At 33.3% G+C, this 22753-nt stretch overlaps 3 protein-coding genes across 7 annotated transcripts; 1 reads left to right on the plus strand and 2 right to left on the minus strand.

Moving 5' to 3' along the window:
• Positions 1–661: 661 nt before the first annotated feature.
• LOC123214008 (regulator of nonsense transcripts UPF3-like) lies at positions 662–9131 on the minus strand. 4 transcript variants are annotated; one of them, XM_044633686.1, is made up of 13 exons: positions 8972–9130; positions 8722–8883; positions 6903–7009; positions 6517–6612; positions 6302–6400; positions 6067–6146; positions 5529–5642; positions 3998–4145; positions 3465–3538; positions 2638–3079; positions 2000–2124; positions 1846–1896; positions 662–1423 (listed from the first exon to the last, which is right to left on the minus strand). In XM_044633686.1, coding segments are annotated over exons 1-12 (1488 nt in total). In that variant the 5' UTR covers positions 8974–9130; the 3' UTR covers positions 662–1423; positions 1846–1857. The 4 variants fall into 4 exon arrangements, 3 of the variants coding, with proteins under 3 accessions (XP_044489621.1, XP_044489620.1, XP_044489623.1); XM_044633685.1 differs by having other exon boundaries at positions 6302–6418; XR_006501799.1 differs by lacking the exons at positions 662–1423; positions 1846–1896 and adding an exon at positions 2339–2432 and having other exon boundaries at positions 6302–6418; positions 8972–9131.
• Positions 9132–11652: 2521 nt separating this feature from the next.
• Positions 11653–18491, plus strand: LOC123215034 (KH domain-containing protein At1g09660/At1g09670-like). 2 transcript variants are annotated; one of them, XM_044635073.1, is made up of 8 exons: positions 11653–11826; positions 11941–12053; positions 13431–13516; positions 14067–14203; positions 15756–15890; positions 15983–16099; positions 17662–17805; positions 17890–18491. In XM_044635073.1, exons 2-8 carry the CDS (start codon positions 11950–11952, stop codon positions 18046–18048), a joined length of 882 nt encoding a protein of 293 aa, XP_044491008.1. In that variant the 5' UTR covers positions 11653–11826; positions 11941–11949; the 3' UTR covers positions 18049–18491. The 2 variants fall into 2 exon arrangements, with proteins under 2 accessions (XP_044491008.1, XP_044491007.1); XM_044635072.1 differs by lacking the exons at positions 11653–11826; positions 11941–12053 and adding an exon at positions 12084–12437.
• A 256-nt stretch (positions 18492–18747) lies between these two features.
• Positions 18748–21519, minus strand: LOC123214330 (receptor-like protein 6). The gene has a single exon (XM_044634078.1). It carries the CDS (start codon positions 21517–21519, stop codon positions 18748–18750), a length of 2772 nt encoding a protein of 923 aa, XP_044490013.1.
• Positions 21520–22753: the final 1234 nt, after the last annotated feature.

A 22753-nucleotide genomic window follows, 5' to 3' on the forward strand; every position in this document is an offset into this window, starting at 1 on the left:
CTGAAAAATACAACTAAAATAAAAAAAATTTAAAAAAAAGGGTTTTGGGCCTTTTGACTTGTACAAGTCCAGATTAAATGATTAATTTTAATATATTTAAAGAAATTCTTTTTTTTTTAAAACATAATCCTCTCAATTTAATTAATTTCAAACTAAATTATACCTTTTCTTTACCCATTTTTTCCTCTCGGTTTCCTATTTTCAACTTATTTTCTCTTTTTCAAATACGTATTCATCTTGTTACATTTTCTCTGGCCTTAGTTTTATATATTCATCTAAAAACATTTACTTAAAACAAAACAAAAGAATTTAATAATTAATTTACCTTTTAAATATATAATTATATAAATAATATATCATTATATAATTACAAATTTTAAATTAAAAATAAAATAACAACTAATCTCATGATATACATTATCTATGTACTAATTATTCTAACAAAACTATCAATCTTCTTCACATCTAAAACCATATTTATCAACTTGAAACCCTCAAACAGTTCTCTTGGAAATTGATTATATTATAATGGCTAAAGCCAGGCATTTTGAACTCTAAAGTTGAAACCTTTGAAAGCACCCACCACAGCAACAACAAATTCACTAACCATAGAGAGAAAACAGATGATACCAGAAACAGAATAATAAGCACGACTGAGAAATTCAGCAACATCATCTGTATAAATAGCACCAATAAATGGCGGTCAATTTCAGGCAAACCACTGCAAAAATACAAACACAGCAAAGGAAACCAGACCCAATTAGCTTTTAACTATAACTCCACTTATACAACTTCTTTTCATCCAAATCACTCTAGTGCCCATCAGTCAAAACAAACTCAAAACATGCAAAAGCTGGTTTCAGCAAAAGGCCACCTGCTTTTCTTTCTCATTACAACTTCATTCTATATATGAAAGCCTATAAAAATACCATGAGAGCTATTGACAAATGCTCACTAGTCACATATGGTAGACTGCTGCTCAACAAAGACACAAAAAACTGATGGAAACACTAAACATTGCTCTGCATTTATATATACTCATTTCAGCTGAGGAAGAATCCACCTGTAAAGGGGTGTATCCGGTATCTAGTCAATGGCAAGAATGAGGATTATCCATCGCTCCTTCAGCCAAACCCGGTTTAAAGGGTTTGCCATGATGAAAACTGTGGTTTTGTATATGACTAGGGATGATCTATCCAATTTTTTTGTTTTTCCCCTATTAGTGCCAATTTGACCAATACTGGGTTCAATCCACCATGTATTAATTACATCGCAATTGGAATCTTTCAGGTCAACCAATCCTTTCCTCTGTTTCACTGCTGAAACATTGTCTATGCCTTATCATGTCTTTAAGCAAAAACAAGACAGCCTCCACAAAACGAGCAGGTGCATGCTCCAAATTTTCATGTGACTAAGCAATTCACTGCAAAACAATGAGATACAAAACTCACATCATAAATAACCTTCATGAAATCCTTAGCCCAAAAAAAAAAAAAAAAAAAGTTTTAGCAATGTCAGCAAAAAGCAATGCACAAAATTAAAAGTCAACAACGTAGGGACTGTTAGCTTTTGCAATATCAAAGTGCCTAAATGGGAAGGGACAGGTACAGGGAGAAATCATAAACTTTTGATGGTACTGACAAGCCAGAAATTCAATTGAATATTAGTAGACTTCAGAACTACCACCTTAACTGGTGACTTTACATTGAATTACAAAAATTGGAAAATACATAGCTAGGAAATTCAAGTAAATTGTGCATATGTCATATTGTATTTCCAACCATTTCAATGCATTGGCTATATACTGGGGAAAAAGGAAATCATTCCCAATGAATAAAGGCTCACCAGTTTAACCAGCTAAGAACCTGAACTTGACTTCTGAACCCAGACTTGTTTCTGCAAATCAGTAAATAAACATGGATATAAATAGCAGAAATTTAATGATAAGTGAGCAGAAAAATTATGCATAATATCAAATATTCAAAAAATGTATAATTACCTCATGGGAGCCATAGCCAGCACCACCACCTCTTCTTGAAGGCTTCCCCTCACCTGTAGCAGAAGAGCCATCAGCATCCTTAAGAACATGTGTTGGTCCTCGACGACCAACATGTCTATGGGTGCCTGCATAAAATCAAACACTCAAGTTGTTTCAATCCTGTTTCACAAGTACATACACACCCAAAAAAAAAAGGAGTCTGCAAGCCAAAGACAGCTCAAAAAATAATAGAAAAAAAAAAGTAGTTTATCTACAAAATGGAAACCAGTAAGTTCACACAAACATAGAAAAATTCAAACGATATTCAAAGATGCCCAAATTTCCTAAACCAAAACTAACCATTGTCTGCAGAAGAATGGCCAATACGTGCACTCCCAACAGTTTTAACTTCTCCACTCAAATTTGACTGGTCAATTTTCACATCTCCAAGACTCTTTGGAAAAGCACATTCAAAAAGAACAGAATAAACTGAAAATGCTCCAAGACAAAATACATCACATTACTTCTTGGTTTCCTACATGCAAAATTTCTTTCTTTTTAGACTACACATGCACATTTCTGGTATTTGTAATATGCCAAAGCAGTGACCAATCAATTCTGTTTTTTCATGAACAGACTTATGGAAATATTTTTCATACCTTCAGAATAATCTACTGCCGTAGGTGAAAGTTGAGAAGCAGATGAAGACAAAGACTCATCACTTGCATATGATCCATCCGAACGGCGAAGAGTCCACACACCACGATCTGGTCGATCCTTATTTCTGGAACGTCTTTCATGTTTCTCGCTATGCAAATCATTTAGAACAATCTTCTCATCAGGAGCCCCGTTTGCATCCTTCACTGCCAATGATACATGAGGTGGACGAGGAGGTCGTTTATCCTTTTCTACATTTGAAATTTGGATATGTTGTTCAGAGTGAACACCAGAAGACTGACTCTGTCGAGCATCCTTATTTAGAAGTATGCTTCTGATCATTCTTCCACCACTTTCACGACGCTGGCTCTGCTTTGAAGCAGGTGAACCAAGTACAGGTTTGACCGTAGATGTACTATGCTGCTGCGACACCCTGCCAGACACCTGCGTAGGCAAAAGTAATTATTAAGTGTTATGAAGTTACACAGCATAGAAATGGATGAAGTCAGGAGCATACAAAACATCACCATGAAACAAACCTTTCCACTAAAACACAGCCCAGCAGATTAAAATATGTGTAAAATTACCAGCTACCCGCACTTCTAGATAAAACCTAGATGGTCCTATAGATTTCAAACCGACAATAGTTTGGTATTTGTGTCATTAAGGAATTAACTGTTGAGTCAACTAAACAGATAGTGGAAATTTTAGACCAGATTTTGGCCATGATATCCATCAGAACAAGAAAATCGGTCTGCTCTAAGAATCCTGTCAGATGAAGAGGTAGTCTGGAGTTTAAATGAAAAAAATACAAGGACGAAAGGCTCACGTAAGAAATTTCTCGTTCTTTCCCTTTCAGAAGCAGCACTTTCTTTTTTCCAGAATCAGTGTTACCAGAAATTCCTGATATAAAAGCATTAAAGGTTAACAAGACCTAAAAGATAAAACAAAATAAAGCTAGATCGAGAATAAATATAAAGAAAGAGAGGGAGATGAAACATTACCTATTTGCACACACACAAACACAAAAAAACAACCATTCCATTAAGATGGTTTTATAGGGTGTAAAAGCAAAGTTTGCATAAGTTCTTCTTCGATAATGAATCTAAAGCAAAACATTTTGCTTCATAAAAACAGGATCAAGTAAAATTTAACAGAAAACTAAGACAAGCAGTAAAAACCACAAAATATTAAATAAAATAAAAAATAGAAATTCGAGCACCATCAACAACCAACTCATATGCCATTCATGTGAGAAACCCTAAATGTTCACATGTGCATGTAAAAGTGATAACAATGTTCAAAAAACAAAAAGAAAAACACAATATTAGTGAACATTCCAAGTTTAGAGCTTTGACATACCATTTTCCTCCTCCACTATGTCACTTCCAGTTGCTGAAGCTGACGTGACAAGCTTATCAAGACCCTGCTGATCATCTCGCTTGGGAACCAGAATGTAATTTGACTTGTCTTTGCCACTTATGCTTTTTGCAGAGCCCCGCAAAACATACTGTCCACACAAAAGAGAAGTTCTATCAATAAACCAGATAAATTCCAACTCCAATCATATGCTCTCACCAATCATCTGTTGTCTGCTTCATTTTGATCTCCTCCAACAAAGTGCATTTAGTTATTTGGGTCAATATGGTAAGACAGAAAACAGAAAAATAATCAAAGGATCAAACCAGGGGCTCCATAACTCCAAGATGATAAATTATTCCATATATCAAGGAGAAGGCATAAGTATGAACCTGCCTTTTGAACTTAGCAACCACATTTCAGCATCAACCAATTAAAAGACAAAATTACATCACAGCAATAATAATTAGATTTTATTCCAAGCTGAACATGTCACAAAGGATGACAAACACCAGGGCATCATAATTTTTGTGGTGAACTAGAGTACTACTCCGTGCTTCTCCAATGGTTTGTTTGTTATGGTTGTAAACAAGCTAATTTGATCCACCCAGAAGTAGTTCAAGCTCAGCCTGAGCAAGGAATTGTTGCTCAAGCTAATTTTCAAGTGTCAAATGAACTTGGAAAAAAAGGTACCAAACACTTAAGTTTTAACCTGAACTCATACTAGGAAAATTATGTCCAAATTAATAAATGCTTAATAAAACATAAAGCAAGCATACAAAGATGATATTTCAAGTGGTTGACAATTCCTTGCATACAGTTAAAGGATTGCTAAAAATAGTTATCAACCAATATTAATAAGAATTTTCCATAATAAGAAATCGAACATACTCATAGCTAAAAAAGGATTTACAAAGCAGTGAACAACCTGCCCACAGTAAGGCTACACATTCTAAGAGTCCTAAAGCCAGCATAAAGTCATAAACAGCAAAATTGAAGCCATTAATCAGTCACTATGACACTACCACCTCCAATTAATGAAACGCAAATGTAAAGATAAGAAATAGATGTCACAAAACACAGCTAGAGAAACGCAATCATTTGTTAAGCCTAACAGAACAAAGCAGCATCATACACAAAAGAAGCCAACAAAAGTTAATGTGCAAAGCAGCATTATATTTGTGCTTGACCCATTTAAAGCAAGAGAAAGTTTAAACCAGACTTTCAATGAATCATTTACAAGCTAAACATGAGCAACTTACAATTTTGGTAGCTCAGGGGGGAATTTCTCCTTAATGGTATGATTCAGTGTGTAGGAATCTAAAAGCTCCAAATATAAAATAATCTTATAGATTATTGCATTGTCGAAGCATGAATGTATTAACAAAATTACTACTGAATATATCTCAAAGCAATGTGAGAGGAGTTGTAAATTCAGCATTCAACATTGCAACTGTAAAAATGAAAAAAAAAAAAGCTTACACCACAAACACACCAGTTAGCTTTGATAAAAGTAGTTTCGAAAAATAAATACCATTGCTGTAGAACTCCTTTTCTTTTCAGAACCGTGCTTGGATGAACCTGAAATTGCACTTCCACTTGACGATCCACCAGCTCTTCTGCTCAGTTTTCCGTTGGATGATAATTTCTGTCACCAACAAGAGAAAAATAACATTAAGCAGGTTATATACAATAACAAAGTAGATTTACGATTTAAGACATTGGGTTCCAACTAACAGGTCAACACCCCAAAAAGAAATAAATAAATAAACAGAGTATATGAGTGAGAAAGAAAAGGTGGCAACAAACATCAAAACAAAAACTAGCAGACAACCAAAAAAGCACCAAACAAGGACAAAAATCTCAGTTTGGTAACACAGCAAACTTGTATGCTAAAACTGATTAAAAACTTTCATGTAAATGCATATGGTTAGAAACTAGTAAGCTTTCATGAAATTAATCATAAGGCTGATTACACATGAAACTTATATACATTAGATGAAAGCACAGATCATGTTTAATTTCATAAGACTATTTGAAACTCTTATTCTACTTCAAAATAGCAAAGATACCCTAGGTGCAGCCTTAGCAGCCCTTTTCTGTCTTACAAAATCCATCAAAGGTGTAACTATTGGAGCTTCTTTTGCTGCACCTGCAAACAGAAAGGTAGAATATCAACTAACTTACACTAAATGGGACCTCTCATTATAATTACACTGCCACTTTTTTTTTCTGTCTTCGTTTTTATTTTTAATTTTTCTATGATAATGCGACTACATTCATATAACAGGGATCTATGTGACTCACCAGCTCGTTCAGCTTCTCTTCTCTCCAGTTGTATTTCTGCACTAGGAAGATTCTCAACAGGCTTTGCAATAAGTTCAAGGAACTCCAAATACTCAGGATCTAGATGTTCACCAATAACTACTTATATTAATACAACAGGAAGAAAGATTGCATAATGAGTCCAAATATAATCAATGTAGCAATTCAGTTTCAATTGCAAAGAAATTAAGCTGTACCCTTAAGTATGGTCCCATCACGACCATCCTTTTTAAACCATTGCTTCGGAACACGTTGGGAAGGAGCATACTCAACAATGGCTTTAAACTGAGCACCTGAGATACAAACCAATATTACTAGAAAGATACCACATCTAACATCTGGTCCTACAAAATCCCTTGTTGGAAAGAGATCAATGATAAGAACCAAATAAATACACAAAAAGCCCTTGATTAAGTTCCTCAAGCATACCAGCAGATCAAAGACTTTCTAAGCTATGAAAATATAGAGTGACCTTCTCTCTTATATGAACTAATACCATGTCTTAAACACAAAGAAAGTCATAACACTTCTAGCAATACAATTGAGCCAAATCAATCTCTACAAAAAAATTGACAACAATTACCCTTCTCATTAACAAAAACATGCCCATTATAGAAGTCAGCAAACTCAAGAACGTCTTCTGGCCTCTTGAAGTCAATGTAAGCTCTAGAGCAAGATTGACGCTTTTGACTGCAAAATAATTAAGAAACAGAGTATAAGAGATTATCCTTCACCAATCAGAGAATATGTATACATACATCATTATTTGAATATGAAGCTAACCAAATAAAAGAAATAACATAATAATCCACACATGAAAGAGTATACTAAACAAAATGCTGCCATGAAAGCATAAATTGTAGCCCAAACAAGGAACACTTACATAATTGGCTCTTTTAGAAATAAAAGGATGAGAAATGGGGAAATATATACATAAATAAAAGTGATGTTCCATCATTAGAACAGATAAAAAGAATATCAACCACATAAAGAAAAAAGAAGCTTCCCTAGACCAGTCAGTAACCAATCACATTACAATCCAATACATAAAATGTACAAGGACTTACAAACACTGTAAGTTACAGAAAAGTTGGTCTCCACCTTTTTGACAGAAGCAAATATAATTAAATAGAAGTTAGGACATAAAATAAATAAGTCTTCAATAAATTCACTCCCACCGGTAGTGTGCATACCAATCAGGCACATTTGACAGCAAGCAGTACGTAATTGTTCCAAATATAATTACGAAATCAACTCTGTAGTTCTAAAACTAAATTTATGATCACCAAGCGCATGGCTTACCAAACATAAAGGCAAAACAATAAAGCAATAGGGCAAATGAAAGATTTGCGTTCATTAATTATTATTTCAGTACATCTCCCATGTTTCCCAATTATCATCTCAAACCTATCCACATACACTTGTCAATAAAAGCCTATTCCCATTTATGGGGCTGGTTTTTATCAGTGCCATTTGTTCACTCCTCCAGCTAATATTACTATATTATGCACGATACACCTTAAACACAGCAATATCCTTATGCCCTGAACTTAAAAAAGACAACCGATAATGCAATAGGGTATATAAATGAGTAATATGACAGATTTCCTCACATTAATTGATTTCCCCTCCAAAAGAACAATCGATCTCCTGTTCCTTTCTCATTCATCATCTCAAACGTTTCATTAACACTAGTTAGTAAAGGCATAATTCCATTTGTGTGGCTGTGTACTATCAGTGGCATCTGTTCACTCCTCTGGCTAATATTACTGGACAATCCACGATATACCTTAAACATAGCAATATCCTTACTCCATGAAGTTATAAACAACTCTTAACGCATTTTTGAACACTAAGTACTTTTTGACATCCCGAATACTGTTATCGAAAAAAAAAAACAAATTCCACAACACCCTATCAGAATCAGGCCAATTGAACTCAAGAGCTTCTACAACTCACATGCATTCACCCCCTACAATCCCCACAGACTAAATAACGCTGCAGGTTAAAAATCAACCAAAAACATCTCCAATAAAAAACAAACAAAGGAGGTATAATAAAATGTTAAGTGCATCCACTCAATCCCGTACGAACCTAAATTTATATGCATTTGCATGTTCCAATTCTGGGCCTCTGGCACATGATATGGAAATAATCAACTAAATTAAAACAAGCCCATTAACAAGTATAACTCAAAACTATACAAAATCTAATTAACTGAAGCAGAAAACAAGCACCAACAAGCTTTCCTATTAACTAAACCACAACCCAAAACTGAAAACAAAACTTTCAATCAGTAAAAATCCATTCACAAACAATCATCAACAAACCCAAATTCCCCCAAAACACCAAAATTAAGCACGAAATTCCACGAAATATTACCAAACAACAGAAACCCTAACCTGGTCTTCCCTTGACGAAAGGACACCCAGTTGTAACGTCCAGCAAACACTCCATCGATTTGTTCAATAAAAATGGCCTGCGTAATCGCAGGTGGCAAGCTTCGAACCACCACCTTGGTTCGATCCAACGGCCCCTTCATTACAAACCCTTCTGTAAAAACCCTAAAAAATCAACAACTACGCTATGTTACCGAATTCTCGTTTGGCTTAAACAAATTGTATGAACAGACTAAAATCGGCGTGAAATTACATGGCGGTTCAGGTTTTAATGCACCGACCGACTGAAATTTGGAGCCCTAATTTTGAATTTGGAAAGTAAAGGATCCATGCAATTCAGAGAAATATAAAGAATAAATATTCGAACGAGCGACGTAAGGGTAACTGAATACTGTATCGTTTGATTTTAAATATAAATTTTCATTTTCTTTTTCGAAAATAAAGTGTTGTCTTTAAAGTTTGCATTTTTACAGTGGGAGAAATTAGCTGAAAAATAACCCTAATTTTTTAACCCATTTTGAGATTTTCTAATATACTAATGTTACATATGTCCGATGATACAAGTTAGAGGACTAGATAGCAAATTCAGGATCCAAAAAGAAAAAAAGTATAAAATCATATGGGTACGAAAAAACAAATAGTAAAAATTAAGTTTGTAAAATTATGATTATAAAATTCAGATTTTCACTAAATTTAAAAAAAAAAACCCAATTAATAAATCGTAGTAATTGATTTTTTTATTTATGTTTCTCTAATCAGAGTCAAGTCATGCATGACATCATAATAAAGATTACAAAAGTTAATAAAAATAAAAAATTTATAAATAATTACATTATATTTTTACCATCTTTATCTTATGCTACATTGTTTGTGAAAAGAATTTCGAATATTAATGGTTGTGTATATGATATAATTAACTAGACTTGTATTTTTTTTTTTTTTTACAAAAATGGATCAATAAAAAAACAACAACATTTATTGTATTGTTTCATTTATAATATGAAAAAATTTGGATTAGTTTGTTACTATATATATGATTTAATAAAAGAATAAATGAGACACGAGATTTTTTTTTAATGTGATTTGTCCCAATAATCAAAATATTATACCAATATCGGTGATATTGATTTTTATGTAAGTAATTTACATGAGAACAAAAGTGTAATGATTTTTTTGTTTCTCCTTTCTTTCATTTTTTTCAATTATTTGTTTCTCTTAAATTTTTAATTCAATTGAGACAGATTTTTGCACCTATTAACAATATCTTATCTACGAGGGATGTGTATGTCCTATTGGATGAACACTGATGATGTTTTATCGAAGAATATAAATAAGTTCTTTTTTAGTTAGAGTATAACTGTAACTTTGATTTGAAGAGACTTATTCATTTCATAAGCTACTGAGTAAAAATTGTTTGGTTGTTAGTCGCTCATCAGAATGTCTATACTTCATATATGAATCTTGTAGGTTGTGAACTACCATATAACAATTGTCTTTAGGTTTTTAAAGTGCTAAGAAAACCTCAAGAACTTTGAAAATATTGTATTATATGGATATCTTATCAAATCTTTTAAATGATGCAAATTTATGTTATTATGACTTTGTATACTTCGAGTGGTATTTCTATTTTATTGTTTCACTTTCCTTATAAACATACAATTGAACGTGCATTATTTCCATATTAGGATGACCAACACTTATTTATAGATAAAAACAAACGAAGGGGAAGCATTCCCGTTCACTCACTTATTTTTTATCTATAAAAGGAAAATGAGAGTAAACTAAGTTGCATCCCATAAAGTTTTTTTTCTTACTTTCCTTACATTTACCTTATAACTTGTAAGTTTGAAGGAAAAAGGAAGTTTAAAGTCTAAGCCTTCCATGGATGAGGAGATTAACTATGATATTCACAGTAACTTTTCATGCTTGTCAATCAGCCATTCATCTCTTTTTGTCATTACACTTATTATTACAATGTACACTTCTTGGTCGGAAAGTGATAGTTTGAGCTAACGTGTCTCGAATTTAACTCACAAATAAATGATTATTTTTCATGTAAGCGAGAAGTTTTGTAATGTAGATATAGTGCTCAACATTGTGAATTGTCTATTTAGATTTATGATTTAATATTATGTATCAATATCTTCAATCAAATTATTATTATTAGCATTTGAGCACATGTTATTAATATTTATAAGCAAACAATATATTATGATAAAAACCCTTTAAAAATAATTTGTGTGACAAAAAATACGATTATATATGTAAAAAAATATGAATTTAAATTTCATTTGATAACATATTAAAATTAAAATTTTAACTTATCTAATTCAATGGTTATCTGGTCAATTACTAAATTCAAAATTTATTTTATTCAATATAATTAATTTAATATTAAAAATGATAATTTAATCCAAATAAAATTCCTGTTATAAAAAAAATCATGATAAAAAATATAAATATTGGTATAATTACAGTATTTTTTTAATATAATACTACAATAATAAATTATGTACTATATTCTTTGATACATAATATGGTAATAGTATCACAATCATATCATCTCTTAAATCTCATAAATAGCAAATCTGATATAATATCTCATAATAATATTATTAAAATCAAGGCATTAAACGTATACAATCTAATTTTTTAATAAAATCATCTGTACATCCCTTTAGCTATAAATAATCCAATCAAATTATATTTATATATTTTTAATTTATAATATAAATATATAAATTATAAGTTATTATATAATTAAATAAATTTAAAATAAAAAAATATACAAATCATTATAAATTAATTATTATAATTTATTTAAAATTATTAAAATATATAATAATATATTATTATTTATATATAAAATTATACCCCATTTATATAAATAATACCCTACTGATTTTTTCAGTTGATGTAAAAAATTCATAATAAAAAAAATTAGAAAAAACAAAAACTCAATTAGTAGCTCTCTACACACTTCCACAACACCCCGAATTATTAGGGAAAATAAAAAATAAAAAAAACCGCAGAGACAAGAAGACTCTCACAGTAACACCAATTCCATCTCCTCCACTTTGCATCTACTCTCTATCTTCCATCCCCTCAGTAAGTTTTTTTTTTTTCCTAATCATTTTTATGTTTTCTTGTCTGGGTATTTTCTCTTTTTCCTGTTCTTGTGTTTTTGTTTTTCATGTGTGTTGTTTTCTTGACTTGGAACAGTCATTTTCTATGGGAGAGAGAATCACACCTGGAAGTTACTTCCATTATCCTCCTTCTGGAGTCCATGCTTCTCCTCATAGGCCCTCTTCTTCTCTCCCTTTAGATCGTGAAAGGTTGGTTTTGTATTCCCGTTGAGTTGGATAATTGCTCCAAGTTTGAGTTTTTGAATCTTGTGCTGTTTCGTCTGTGTTTTTGTTCATCTGGATTGGCTTTGTTTTGGTGGTGTGACTGTTGGGTTGAAGGTTTATCATGTACTATGATTTGTGGTTTTTGATGGGTTTAAATTTTCTATTTTTGGGTATTTGTTAATTGAACCATGTAAATGAGGGTGTGGACTTAAAAGAGGAAGGTGGATTGAATAGTTGATTGGAATTGGCGATTGTTTTGGAGACTGAAATCGTGTAATTGGGATTAAAGCAAATGTTAGTTGTGCGTCTATGTTCTCCTTAGACAGTTGCACTTAACTTTTGGGAGAATTCAAGATCAAGCTTAGATATGTGAGTGCAGAAGGGCATCGACTGACAACTTCTTATACGTTGTAGAGTTTTGCTTATGGTTTTATACTGGCTGATGCTGCTATATGCTTTCACATACCCCTTTTAGCGTGGCAACAATTGTATCACTTTTATTTTTGCGTCTGTGGTTCAACTGTTGCTAATGTTACAATTGAGAACTAGATAATAACTCCCTTGTAGAAAGCTGTTTCATGGGCACTTTTAAAGTTTGATCTTCATTTCTGCTGTTATTTTAAGTTCACTTTTGTGAAAGCTTGGAAGATAATGGAAAAGCTCAGCAACTGACCAAACAGTTGTGTTATACTTAGTATTCGGATCAATTCTACTGCTTTCATAATCCTATTTTCCTTCAATCTTTTCTTTTTCTGATTCTGCTGAGGTACCAAATGGAGTATCATGCATTAGTGGATGATGTATACTGTTTTCTCTTTCTTCTTTCTATCTTTCTATTTTCTTTTTACTGGGCATACTACATGCAGTTATTAACTAAATGTGTTACTAAATATATTGGTTCTGTGTACCATAGAAAGGAAACTTTTTTAGCCCCTTTTTCATTTCAATCTTTCTTGTATCAGTTTTAGATGGAAATGGGGGCCTATGGTTGTATGATTTTTCTTTGAATCGTTTTATCTGCTTCTACTTGAATTTACATCATAGAAAGGAAACTATTTTTAGCCCTTTTTTCATTTCAATCTTTCTTGTATCAGTTTTAGATCGAAATGAGGGCCTATGGTTGTATGATTTTTCTTTGAATCATTTTATCTGCTTCTATTTGAGTTTAATTTACATCAAGGACTTTGATTATAGGATCCACTCACTGATAAATTGTTGATGTTGTAGTTTGAAACTAATGTTGACAAGATATTATTGTTATGTTCTAAATCTTAATCCTATGAAAAATCAGAAAATTCCTTGTGTTACTGTTGTTTAGAGTAGTATGGTTTGTCATATGATTTGATTAATTGATGATGACAGGTATTTGGGTGAATTATTGGCAGAGAGGCAAAAATTAGTGCCATTTATGCAAGTTCTGCCGCTATGCAACAGGCTTCTAAGTCAAGGTTTGAATCCTCAATCTATTCTTTGTCGTAGTATTTCTCTGACTAATGTTAATATTAAATGGATTATGTTGCCTGTGCCTTGAAATATAGCTTCACAAATTTTAATGATATATGTGCATTGCACACATAGTCTAAGGCTTTTGCTTAGGTACATCCACATTGGTAGGAGATCTCTGAGTTGCATGCATTTGATCCTTAAATATATTATTTACACACTTTTTCTAATTTCTAGGTTAGAGATTTCTTGGAACTGGATTTTGTTTATGTCTGCATCATTGTAGTGATGCCAGAGATGGCTCTTCTAAACTTTCTAAAGACATTGTGTAGCCGATATCGCCAATTGCCTCACTGAATCCAACATTTAATTGGCTGATTCCTTGCAATTATTTGTAACACTGGGCAATCAGAGTTGATTGTATTCCATATCTTCTTTGAAGAGGATTTAGAAGTTGATATTTATACTTCTTAGTGATTCTGATTTGAACACTATAGATTATTTGTTCTGGTAATTTGTGATAAATAGTTTGTTTATTATTGTTTGTCACTGCAGAAATCAGACGGGTAACAGGTTACAATCCAAGTTTTGTTGATCATGAAAGGTTTGAACCTGATAGTCCATTTAGGTCATTGGGTCAGCCAAATGGAAGATCCATGGAGTTGGAAGGATTGTCAGCGATGCAAACAGAGGTAATATTAGAACTGATTTTTCATTCTTGCTGTGAGTTTTTTTTTTTGTAATTTGTTTGAATCTCACTAAATCTTTTTTTATTTTTTAATTATTTGGAGCCTGGGCCATATATTTTTATTGTTCTGAAACTGAACATGGATATAACAGTATTTAGATGTGCAGAAAATTTTCTAATATAGACAGGTTACTGTAATGTTTGTACCTATCAACTAGTTTTGTTTAAAAAAATTGTTAATATATCTAAGCATAGCATATGAACCTGGATTTGATGTGTTCTTTCACAAATCAATCTCTGAATGGCCATTTTTTCAATGTATTCAACTGCAAATAAAAGTTGTTCCCTTGAATGTGCCTTTTTTATTGAAAGGCCACTGTATAATCTACTATAATTGTAGTTAAGCTGAGTCAGATATAGTAATTCTCCTGGTTGTGTCCATACATAAGACAATTCTTTTATGCTGATACGTGTAATGTGGTTCAAATGCTTGAGCTAGCTTAAGTTTGGAGAAGGGGGGGATTTTGTTAGTGATATGTAAGCTTGGTAGGTGGGTACTCAAAAAGCATGATGGAATAAGATTGGGGGCCACCAGGTGGTGACTAAAGAAGAAGGTTATCAAATAACTTGTGATATCTTTCATTGCTGATATTGGTGGATGCGCAGGAAGATTTTTTAAAAATTTAATATAAGGAAAAAGTACAAAAGGAGAAAAAATTAAAAACCCTTTGCAAGTGAAGAGTTAACAAAGCTATGTCAAGCCTTAAGAGGGGATACTCCATGCAGATATTTTTCTGACAATTGTTTTTCAAAAGCTTATGCACCATCTCAGATTAGCCTCTATCGTGAGGCTTGTTGTGTTAGATTAACCTGTAACTCTTGACAAACATATTTAAACTAGTTTTGCTGGAAAACTTATATTTGGAAAGTTTCGACACCCTCATTGCTGTAATTCATAGCGTAAAAAAATTATGTTAGTGGGTAGAATTTGACTAAGTTCAAACAAATGATAGACCTTTTTTCTAGTTGATGTACTATTTCAAATCAAAGTGTCTAATCTAAGGTGTGAGGACACTTGTTGCGTTTTCTGTTTCCTAATCAGATCAAGCTTCTGCTTTGTAAAAGAGGTTTAGATTGCTTGGGTGTTGTCTTTCTATTGGGCAAATTGTGGATTGTAAAAACCACTAAGTAGCCATCTCTTGCTCATGTCTATCTTCCTAATCCAATGACATTTCTTGATTGGATTAAGTTTAGATAGGTCTTGGAGAGGATTTTGGTTTTGGCATATGACTTTTTGGATTGTCCTAAATTGCTGATTTGTTTAGAGTTTTGGGCTCATTTTGTGTCTAGGCAAGATTATTTTTTTACTTATACTTTCATTTTAATGCACCTTCAATGGACTTCTCTTTTTGATAGTAATATACTTAATTGCTTCCTTTGTGTTAAATGTTTCCTATTGTCCTTGCTTTAATATTGTTAATTAATGCTTATGTAAAATGTAAAAACATTTTTTTTTTTATCTTAAGATTGATTTTCTTAATAATGCCTTGCTCTAGGAAAGTGTGCATCTCCAAAGAATGGCCTCTTTACAAAATCCTCCTATGGGTTGGACAGGGGTGCCACCAATTCCGGTCACACCTATTGTAAAAAGAGTTGTTAGACTTGATGTTCCCATTGACAAATATCCAAATGTAAGTTATGATGTGTATATTGATATAAAGTGCTTTTTAATTTTTGTTTTGTTTCCATTCAAATCATAGCTTCTAACTTCAAATCATAACAGTATAATTTTGTTGGCCGAATTTTGGGACCACGTGGGAACTCTCTAAAAAGAGTTGAGGCCTTGACAGAATGTAGGGTGTTCATAAGAGGTCGGGGCTCTGTAAAGGATTCTATAAAGGTATGACCCTTTAGAAAATGATTTTCTGCTTTCAAAACGTAATTTGGATACAAACTTAGAAGTTAAGTTATAGCTCATTTAAGCTGAGATGGAGTTGAACTCATATATCATGACAATATGAAATTTTTATGCTATAAAGTTGTTTTGTGCTTACTGATAAAATATATGTGTGTGTGTGTCTCAAATTGAAGTTATTTATGCTTGCATGTTATAAGTCTCACGTTGGGAAAAAGAAAAAAATGAAAGGGTATATAATGTAATGGGTATCTAAGTTAGATTAACTTTTGTCATGTTAATAATTGGAACACAAAACATGTTAAATTTTATAATTATTAAAGATGTTGATCTCACTCCAGGTTTATAGGGCCCAAGATTTCTATCATGATAGCAAAGCCTATTGATCTGAGACCCATTAGAGCATGGTGGACTAAGCTGAAATAAGCTAGACTTTTAGGTTAAAAACCTAGGTGAACCCATGGGCTGGCCAAGAAGAACTAAACTTTGTTTCTGGTTGAGCCAAAAAGAGTTAGACCGCATTTCAGACTGAGGCAAGAAGAGCTAGTCCCAAGTTTAGATGGGCCACATCATTTATGACAAGTGTCAACTGGTACTTTAGTTGCACTTGAGAGGGAGTGTTGGAATAAATTATTCCCACGTGGGGAAGAAAAATAAAAAATGAAAGAGTATATAATGTAATGGGAATGCAAGTTAGATTGGGTTAATTCATTTTAACAATTGTAATCCAAAACATGTTAAAGCTGATAATTAATAAAAATGTTGATCCACACTCCAAGTTTCAAGGGCCCAAAATTTCTAGTACATGTTGATTCCATACTTGTCAGATTTATGTATAAGATGGATTATATATGTACTCTTGTTTCATCATTTTCCCTCCTTACTTCAACCATGCTGAAGTGGGAACATTTAAATAGCTGGTGATACTGGTAGCATAACTTCTCATATTTATGAGGTGGCAGTTTCAATTAGAAAATGTTGATTTGGACTAGTGATTATTCTGATTCAAGTAATCAGGATAAAGTTAGTGCTTTACCCATTTGAAGTGTGGGGACAAAGCTTAAGTAATTAGATAAGGGCCAATTAGAAACATGGGAGTTAGATTTTGAAATTTTTGGCTCTCATTACTTGACCTAAAAGCTTAAGCTACCAGGTGAGGTCCAAAGGTTGGTATTTAGCTAACACTCAGGAGATAGATCTGGTCAGGCATTTCATATGTAGCTTAATAATATTGATATTGCTTGTCTTATGACTATAGAGTTGTTTGTTTTTTTTCTGGTTACAAATGGAGTCCCATGACATTCAATCAAGGTACTGATAACCTTTCATTGCTGTGTTTCACGTGAATTAATATGTCTCTACTCCATTCTGTATCATTAGTAATTATTTGTCCTTGCTTTGATTTGAATTGTGAAGTGACATGTATAATATGCAAAAGTTCAACTTATGTTTGCAAACTATTGATGGCCGTATACATGGTTTCTTCTTTGGTTGCATGTTTTCACCATCTTGAATCCACTTGATGATCCATGGTTTTATTTTTTCAGGAAGAGAAACTAAAAGACAAACCTGGTTACGAGCATCTAAATGAGCCACTTCACGTGTTAGTGGAGGCTGAATTTCCCGAGGATATAATAAATGCCCGCTTGGATCATGCAATGGCAATATTAGAAAATCTTCTGAAGCCAGTGGTATGAGTCGAAATATATTCATTTGTTTTTTCTGTTGTTTTGTCCATTGGAATCTAACCTTGTTCAAACTCATTGTTTCATAAGGATGAATCCTTGGATCATTATAAGAAGCAACAATTAAGGGAATTGGCTATGCTAAATGGTACTCTAAGAGAAGAAAGCCCTAGCATGAGCCCGAGTATGAGCCCCAGTATGTCACCCTTTAACAGTGCAGGATTGAAGCGTGCAAAGACAGGAAGATAACCCCCATGTAGTGACAATGGATCAGAATTATTAAACATGCTGAACTGCTGCAGCTGATGGACTGTAGGGCTGAATACTTTAACTTGATTGTTCATCAGAGCTTGGGAGACTTGGTGATTGAGAAGAGTTAAGTTGAACAGAGTAAGTAAGGCGCCTGAAATGTTGGGATGCCAGATGGGTTATCATGTTTCTATAGGTGTTTCATATGGCTAACATGTTGATCTACCATCTTGATTCTTTCGTGTAAAATTCCTTTGAACATCAAATTTGTTATTTGATTGGTTAAAAAAGCAACGCATTCCCTAATCAATTTGTTTGTTATTCCAGTTAGGTGTCGTGTGAATGTGAACTTTATAGTGTAATTAGGCATATATTTAGCCTCAACTATCTTATGCCATTGAATTGAAACAGATGAATAATAAATTGCATTGCAATTTCTGTTATCTTCCGCTATTGTTGTTATAACCTATGTTTTCATATGATTTTATAAACTTTGGATCTAATGATTTAAATTTTGTATGAGAGGATTTTTTTTTTTTTGTAAAGATTCAACTGCAAACTTCGTTCTTATATGCATAGAGAATTATTGTAACCAACGACAAAGGTAACAATCTGTTACATTTTGACTACAGCAAAAGACTGGAAAGTAAAAATTGAAGAAGACCGCAGTAAAACATGCTTTCACAATCTTGAAGAAGTCTAGAAAGGCTGACCCCTCTTCTGAAATGGCGGCTTCCTAAAAGTCTTCGAAAACCAGTTCTTTATGAAGATCTTATTGCACTCAACGATAATTCCAACGACAAACCCTGAGCCAAACCCCATTGCAATTACTATTCTCCAAATAAATTCATCTTGAGATCCGAAGTTTTGATCCTCTTCAAAAGTTGAAGACGCTGTGGAGGTGGTGTCAATATTTTCACAGGACTTTGAGAGAGGAATTCCACACAACCCCATATTTCCTTCATATGAATCATTCTGAAATGTATCAAATTGTGCCCCCCGTGGTATTGGTCCTATAAGTTGGTTATGAGAGACATTGAAGAATTCCAGAAAGTTGAGTTGTTTTAGTTCTTGAGGAATGTGTCCTGAAAGTTTGTTGCAGGATAATTCTAATGATTCAAGCTGCTTCAATTCCTTCAAGGATGACGGAATCTGACCCGAGAGATTGTTGTTTGAAAAATCGAGCAAATGCAGCCCCTTCAATTCTCCAATGGATGTTGGAATCTCTCCTCGAAAGTTATTGTATGAAAAATCAATAGCTTTCAAGGCTTCTGAAATTTTCGAGTATATCCTTTCCATTCCTTTGTTATGTATTGTCATTGAATACTGATAGGTGGCATCCTCATACATGCTAAGGAAGTAGTAAATGGGATACATGCTTTCCTGCATGTACGCTGCCTCCTGGTCGACATCAATGACTTTCAATGCTTTCCAGGATTGGAAGTTCTCATATGGTAGCCTACCTTGAAAACTATTGTGGGAGAGATCAATGACATGAATGTTCGGAAACTCAAATCCTACCATAGGACCTCTGATTACTCCATGAAATCTGTTCGAGCTTAGACTGAGAATTCGTAGCTCTGGAAGAGCTCCTAGCCAAGAAGGAAAAACATCATATATATGATTGTTTTCCAAATCAAGGAACTCTAGCATTTTACAATTGGCCAATGATCTAGCCAGTTGCCCGTGTAATTGATTATGGCCAATATCAATAGACTTCAATTGGCATTCAGCTGCAAATGTTGGAATGTGGCCGTGAAGGGAGTTGTTTCTGAGATTCAAGACAACCATAGACTCACTTAAGTTGCCTAAACATTCAGGAAGAACCCCACTCAGATTGTTATTAGATAGATCAAGAACTTGAAGCGAACTTTGACTGCAAATCAATAATGGTGAAACTTCGCCAAAAAATTTGTTGTTTGAGGCCAGATATAAAAGGGTATATGTAGATGCTGGTGGAATTGGGAGTGATCCTTGAAGCATGTTAAACCTGAGGTCTAATGTGCGAAGGTGTTTCCATGGAAGGACAGCTGAATGCCCACCAAAGTCTGTTAGGGAATTATAAGAAAGGTTCAGATATTCGAGTGTCTTTACGCTTGTATTCCACAGCCATTGGGGTATTTCACCATGGATATGATTGTCAGACAGATCTAGCCACTCCAAAGTGTCTTGATTTTTCAAGAAAAGTGGGAACTTATTTAAGTTGCAGGCAGCCAAACCTAGTAGGTCAAGAGAAGCATTACTAATGGTTTTCGAAGAGAGGACTGTTAAATTGTTAAATGATAGCAGTAATCTCTTCAAATTTTTCAGCATTAAAAACATATCTAGCTCCATTGAACCACTCAAGTTATTGCTATTGAAGCTGAGAAATTCAATGTTCTTGAGTTTGGAGATTGAGCTTGGAATAAGGCCTTGCAACTTGTTGGATGAAAGGTCCAATGTTTCCAACTGGGTGAGTTTGAAAAGCTTAGATGGAATTTCACCATGTAAATTGGTTCCTCCGAGCCACAACTCAGTGAGTTTGGTAAGCTTTGTAAACCAGAGCAGGGAAGAGAGAGTTTGGGCACTGAAATTGTTGTTTGAAAGATCCAAATACTTGAGCTGGGCAAGGTTTGCTAATGAATAAGGAATAAATCCACTAAAATTACTATTGTAAATATCAAATACCTCTAAAGAAAGAAGATTTCCAATTGAAAAGGGCAGCTCTCCAAAGAAACTTGTGTTTGAAAGATCAAGTACCTTAAGAGGATTGTTGAAATGAAATTCAGGAAGCTCACCTGTCAGGTCCGGGTTATAGGCTAGTTTAAGATTTGTGAGACTTGGGAAATGAAAAATTCTTTCGGGGAATTCCCCCTGTAATGAACAAGATTCAAGACCAATAGATGTTAGAGAAGTCATGTTTGCCAAGGTCTTAAGGGCATTTATTGAATTCATTTCGACAAAGCCAAGATCAAGCTCTTTTAGGCGGGTTAAGTTATGAACTAAACTTTTCAGATCAGGCTTGTGCAGTTTCAATGGATCTTCTAAAGGTGGCACACTGAGAGATAAATAGACCAAGTTGGACAATTGGGATATCTCTGATGGGATTTGGCCAGAAAATACAGTATGCGAGAGATCAAGATATGTTAACTCTGTAAGATGCCCAAAACCTGATGGGATTTTAGAACTATTGAAATTATTGTCATAAAGGATAAGTTTTTGAAGGTGGGAAAGGAGGAAAAGTGTGCTATTAGAGTTAAAAGAACCAAAAAGACAACTGCTACTGAGGTTGAGGCCAATGACATAACCAGTTTCTTGATCACACTTGATGCCATTCCAGGAACAACAATCATCACTGTCTCCTTGGAGCTTCCATGAAGACACTTTTGGATAAGCAGAAGATTCATCAGAAGCAGAAGGGCAGTCAATGATAAAGCTATCCTTGAACTGCAACAAGGCATAGCTTTCATGAGGATGGCATAGTGGCTGCATTGAAGACAAAAAAGAGTGGGTGAAGAGCTGAAACAATGAGATAACAAAGATCAAGTGTATGAAAAAGAAGTTGAGATTCATTAACATGCTTAAGATTGGTGGTCTTGAACAATCAAATGAATTACAATAATATAAAAATAGAGAATAAAATTATTCGTATAAATTATACAAATTCATTTTATCAACTGTTGGAGAGTAGTGGCAGACATTACTAGTCAATAAATTGGTGGGCAAGGGACCATTATTAGACTTTCTTGGATAGAAGATAAGCACGATTAGTCAAGTGCAATTTGATTTTTCCACTAGCAATGTATGTATGTATCAAAGGACCGCCACTTCTTACAATAATGGGTTTGCCGAGTGATGCGGGATTAATTGGATTTGACTAGACTTTAGTACTAGATCGTTACGTGATAACTCCGATATAGTTTGTTGTGTTTAATAAGTCTGATAAATTATTAATATGCCAAGACCTGTAACACGATCCAAAATCTCTTAAGAGTATACTTTTATGAACCCTTAATAGATTACCTGTAAAATTATATATATATTTTTATATGTTTTCAATTTTATTTTTTCTAATTATTTTTTATCGGGTCATGCTCAGCCTACTCATGGGCCTTGCTCTGTGACAAAAATGTGGGGTAGCTCATATATCATTTTTTCAATGGCCCAGAGACTTATTCTCACCCATAGTACAGTAAAACTTTAAAATGATTCTCTTCAATTTTAAAAATCTAAATATTTATTTATTTATTAGTTTTGAGTGTTACAGTCAAGAGTAAAATTATTGTCTAGAGAATTTTATTTAAACAAACAAAAATTGATTTTCCCTCTTTTAGTTTTAAAAATTTATAATTTTTCTATTAATTTATTTAAATAAACAAAAATTAATTTTTTTTAAGTTTTAAAAACTAATGTTTTCTTCTATCTTAATTTTAAAAAAAATAATCTTTCACCTTTATTATATATGATTTTTAGGCTTTTATATTTTAGAATGAACAACCGCCCCCTTAAATTTTGAAATATTACATTTACATCCCAAAAACTTAATTTTTTCTTTTCAACGATTGTTCTTTCAAAAGTTCCTCCCAGACGACATCTCCCTTCCCTCTCTAGTGGTTTTCTAACATAAAAACCATCAAAAATCTAACTAAAAATCACTAGGGAGAGAGAAGAGTTGTTACTAGAGAGGAACGTTGAAAAGAATGATCATCGAAAAGATGAAATAAAA

This window comes from Mangifera indica, chromosome 4 (assembly GCF_011075055.1).
Source record: "Mangifera indica cultivar Alphonso chromosome 4, CATAS_Mindica_2.1, whole genome shotgun sequence".
Taxonomy (NCBI): domain Eukaryota; kingdom Viridiplantae; phylum Streptophyta; class Magnoliopsida; order Sapindales; family Anacardiaceae; genus Mangifera; species Mangifera indica.

Excerpts from the sequence above, each read along its gene's own strand:
- LOC123214008 (XM_044633685.1), bottom strand. Across the intron at positions 5,643-6,066 it reads CTGCTAAGGCTGCACCTAGG|AAATTATCATCCAACGGAAA; the intron begins GTATCTTTGCTA and ends TGTTGGTGACAG. Across the intron at positions 1,897-1,999 it reads CTGGCTATGGCTCCCATGAG|AAACAAGTCTGGGTTCAGAA; the intron begins GTAATTATACAT and ends ACTGATTTGCAG.
- LOC123215034 (XM_044635073.1), top strand. The coding sequence starts at position 11,950 with ATGGGAGAGAGAATCACACCTGGAAGTTACTTCCATTATCCTCCTTCT. Across the intron at positions 13,517-14,066 it reads CAACAGGCTTCTAAGTCAAG|AAATCAGACGGGTAACAGGT; the intron begins GTTTGAATCCTC and ends TTGTCACTGCAG. Across the intron at positions 16,100-17,661 it reads CTGTAAAGGATTCTATAAAG|GAAGAGAAACTAAAAGACAA; the intron begins GTATGACCCTTT and ends TTATTTTTTCAG.
- LOC123214330 (XM_044634078.1), bottom strand. The coding sequence starts at position 21,519 with ATGCAGCCACTATGCCATCCTCATGAAAGCTATGCCTTGTTGCAGTTC.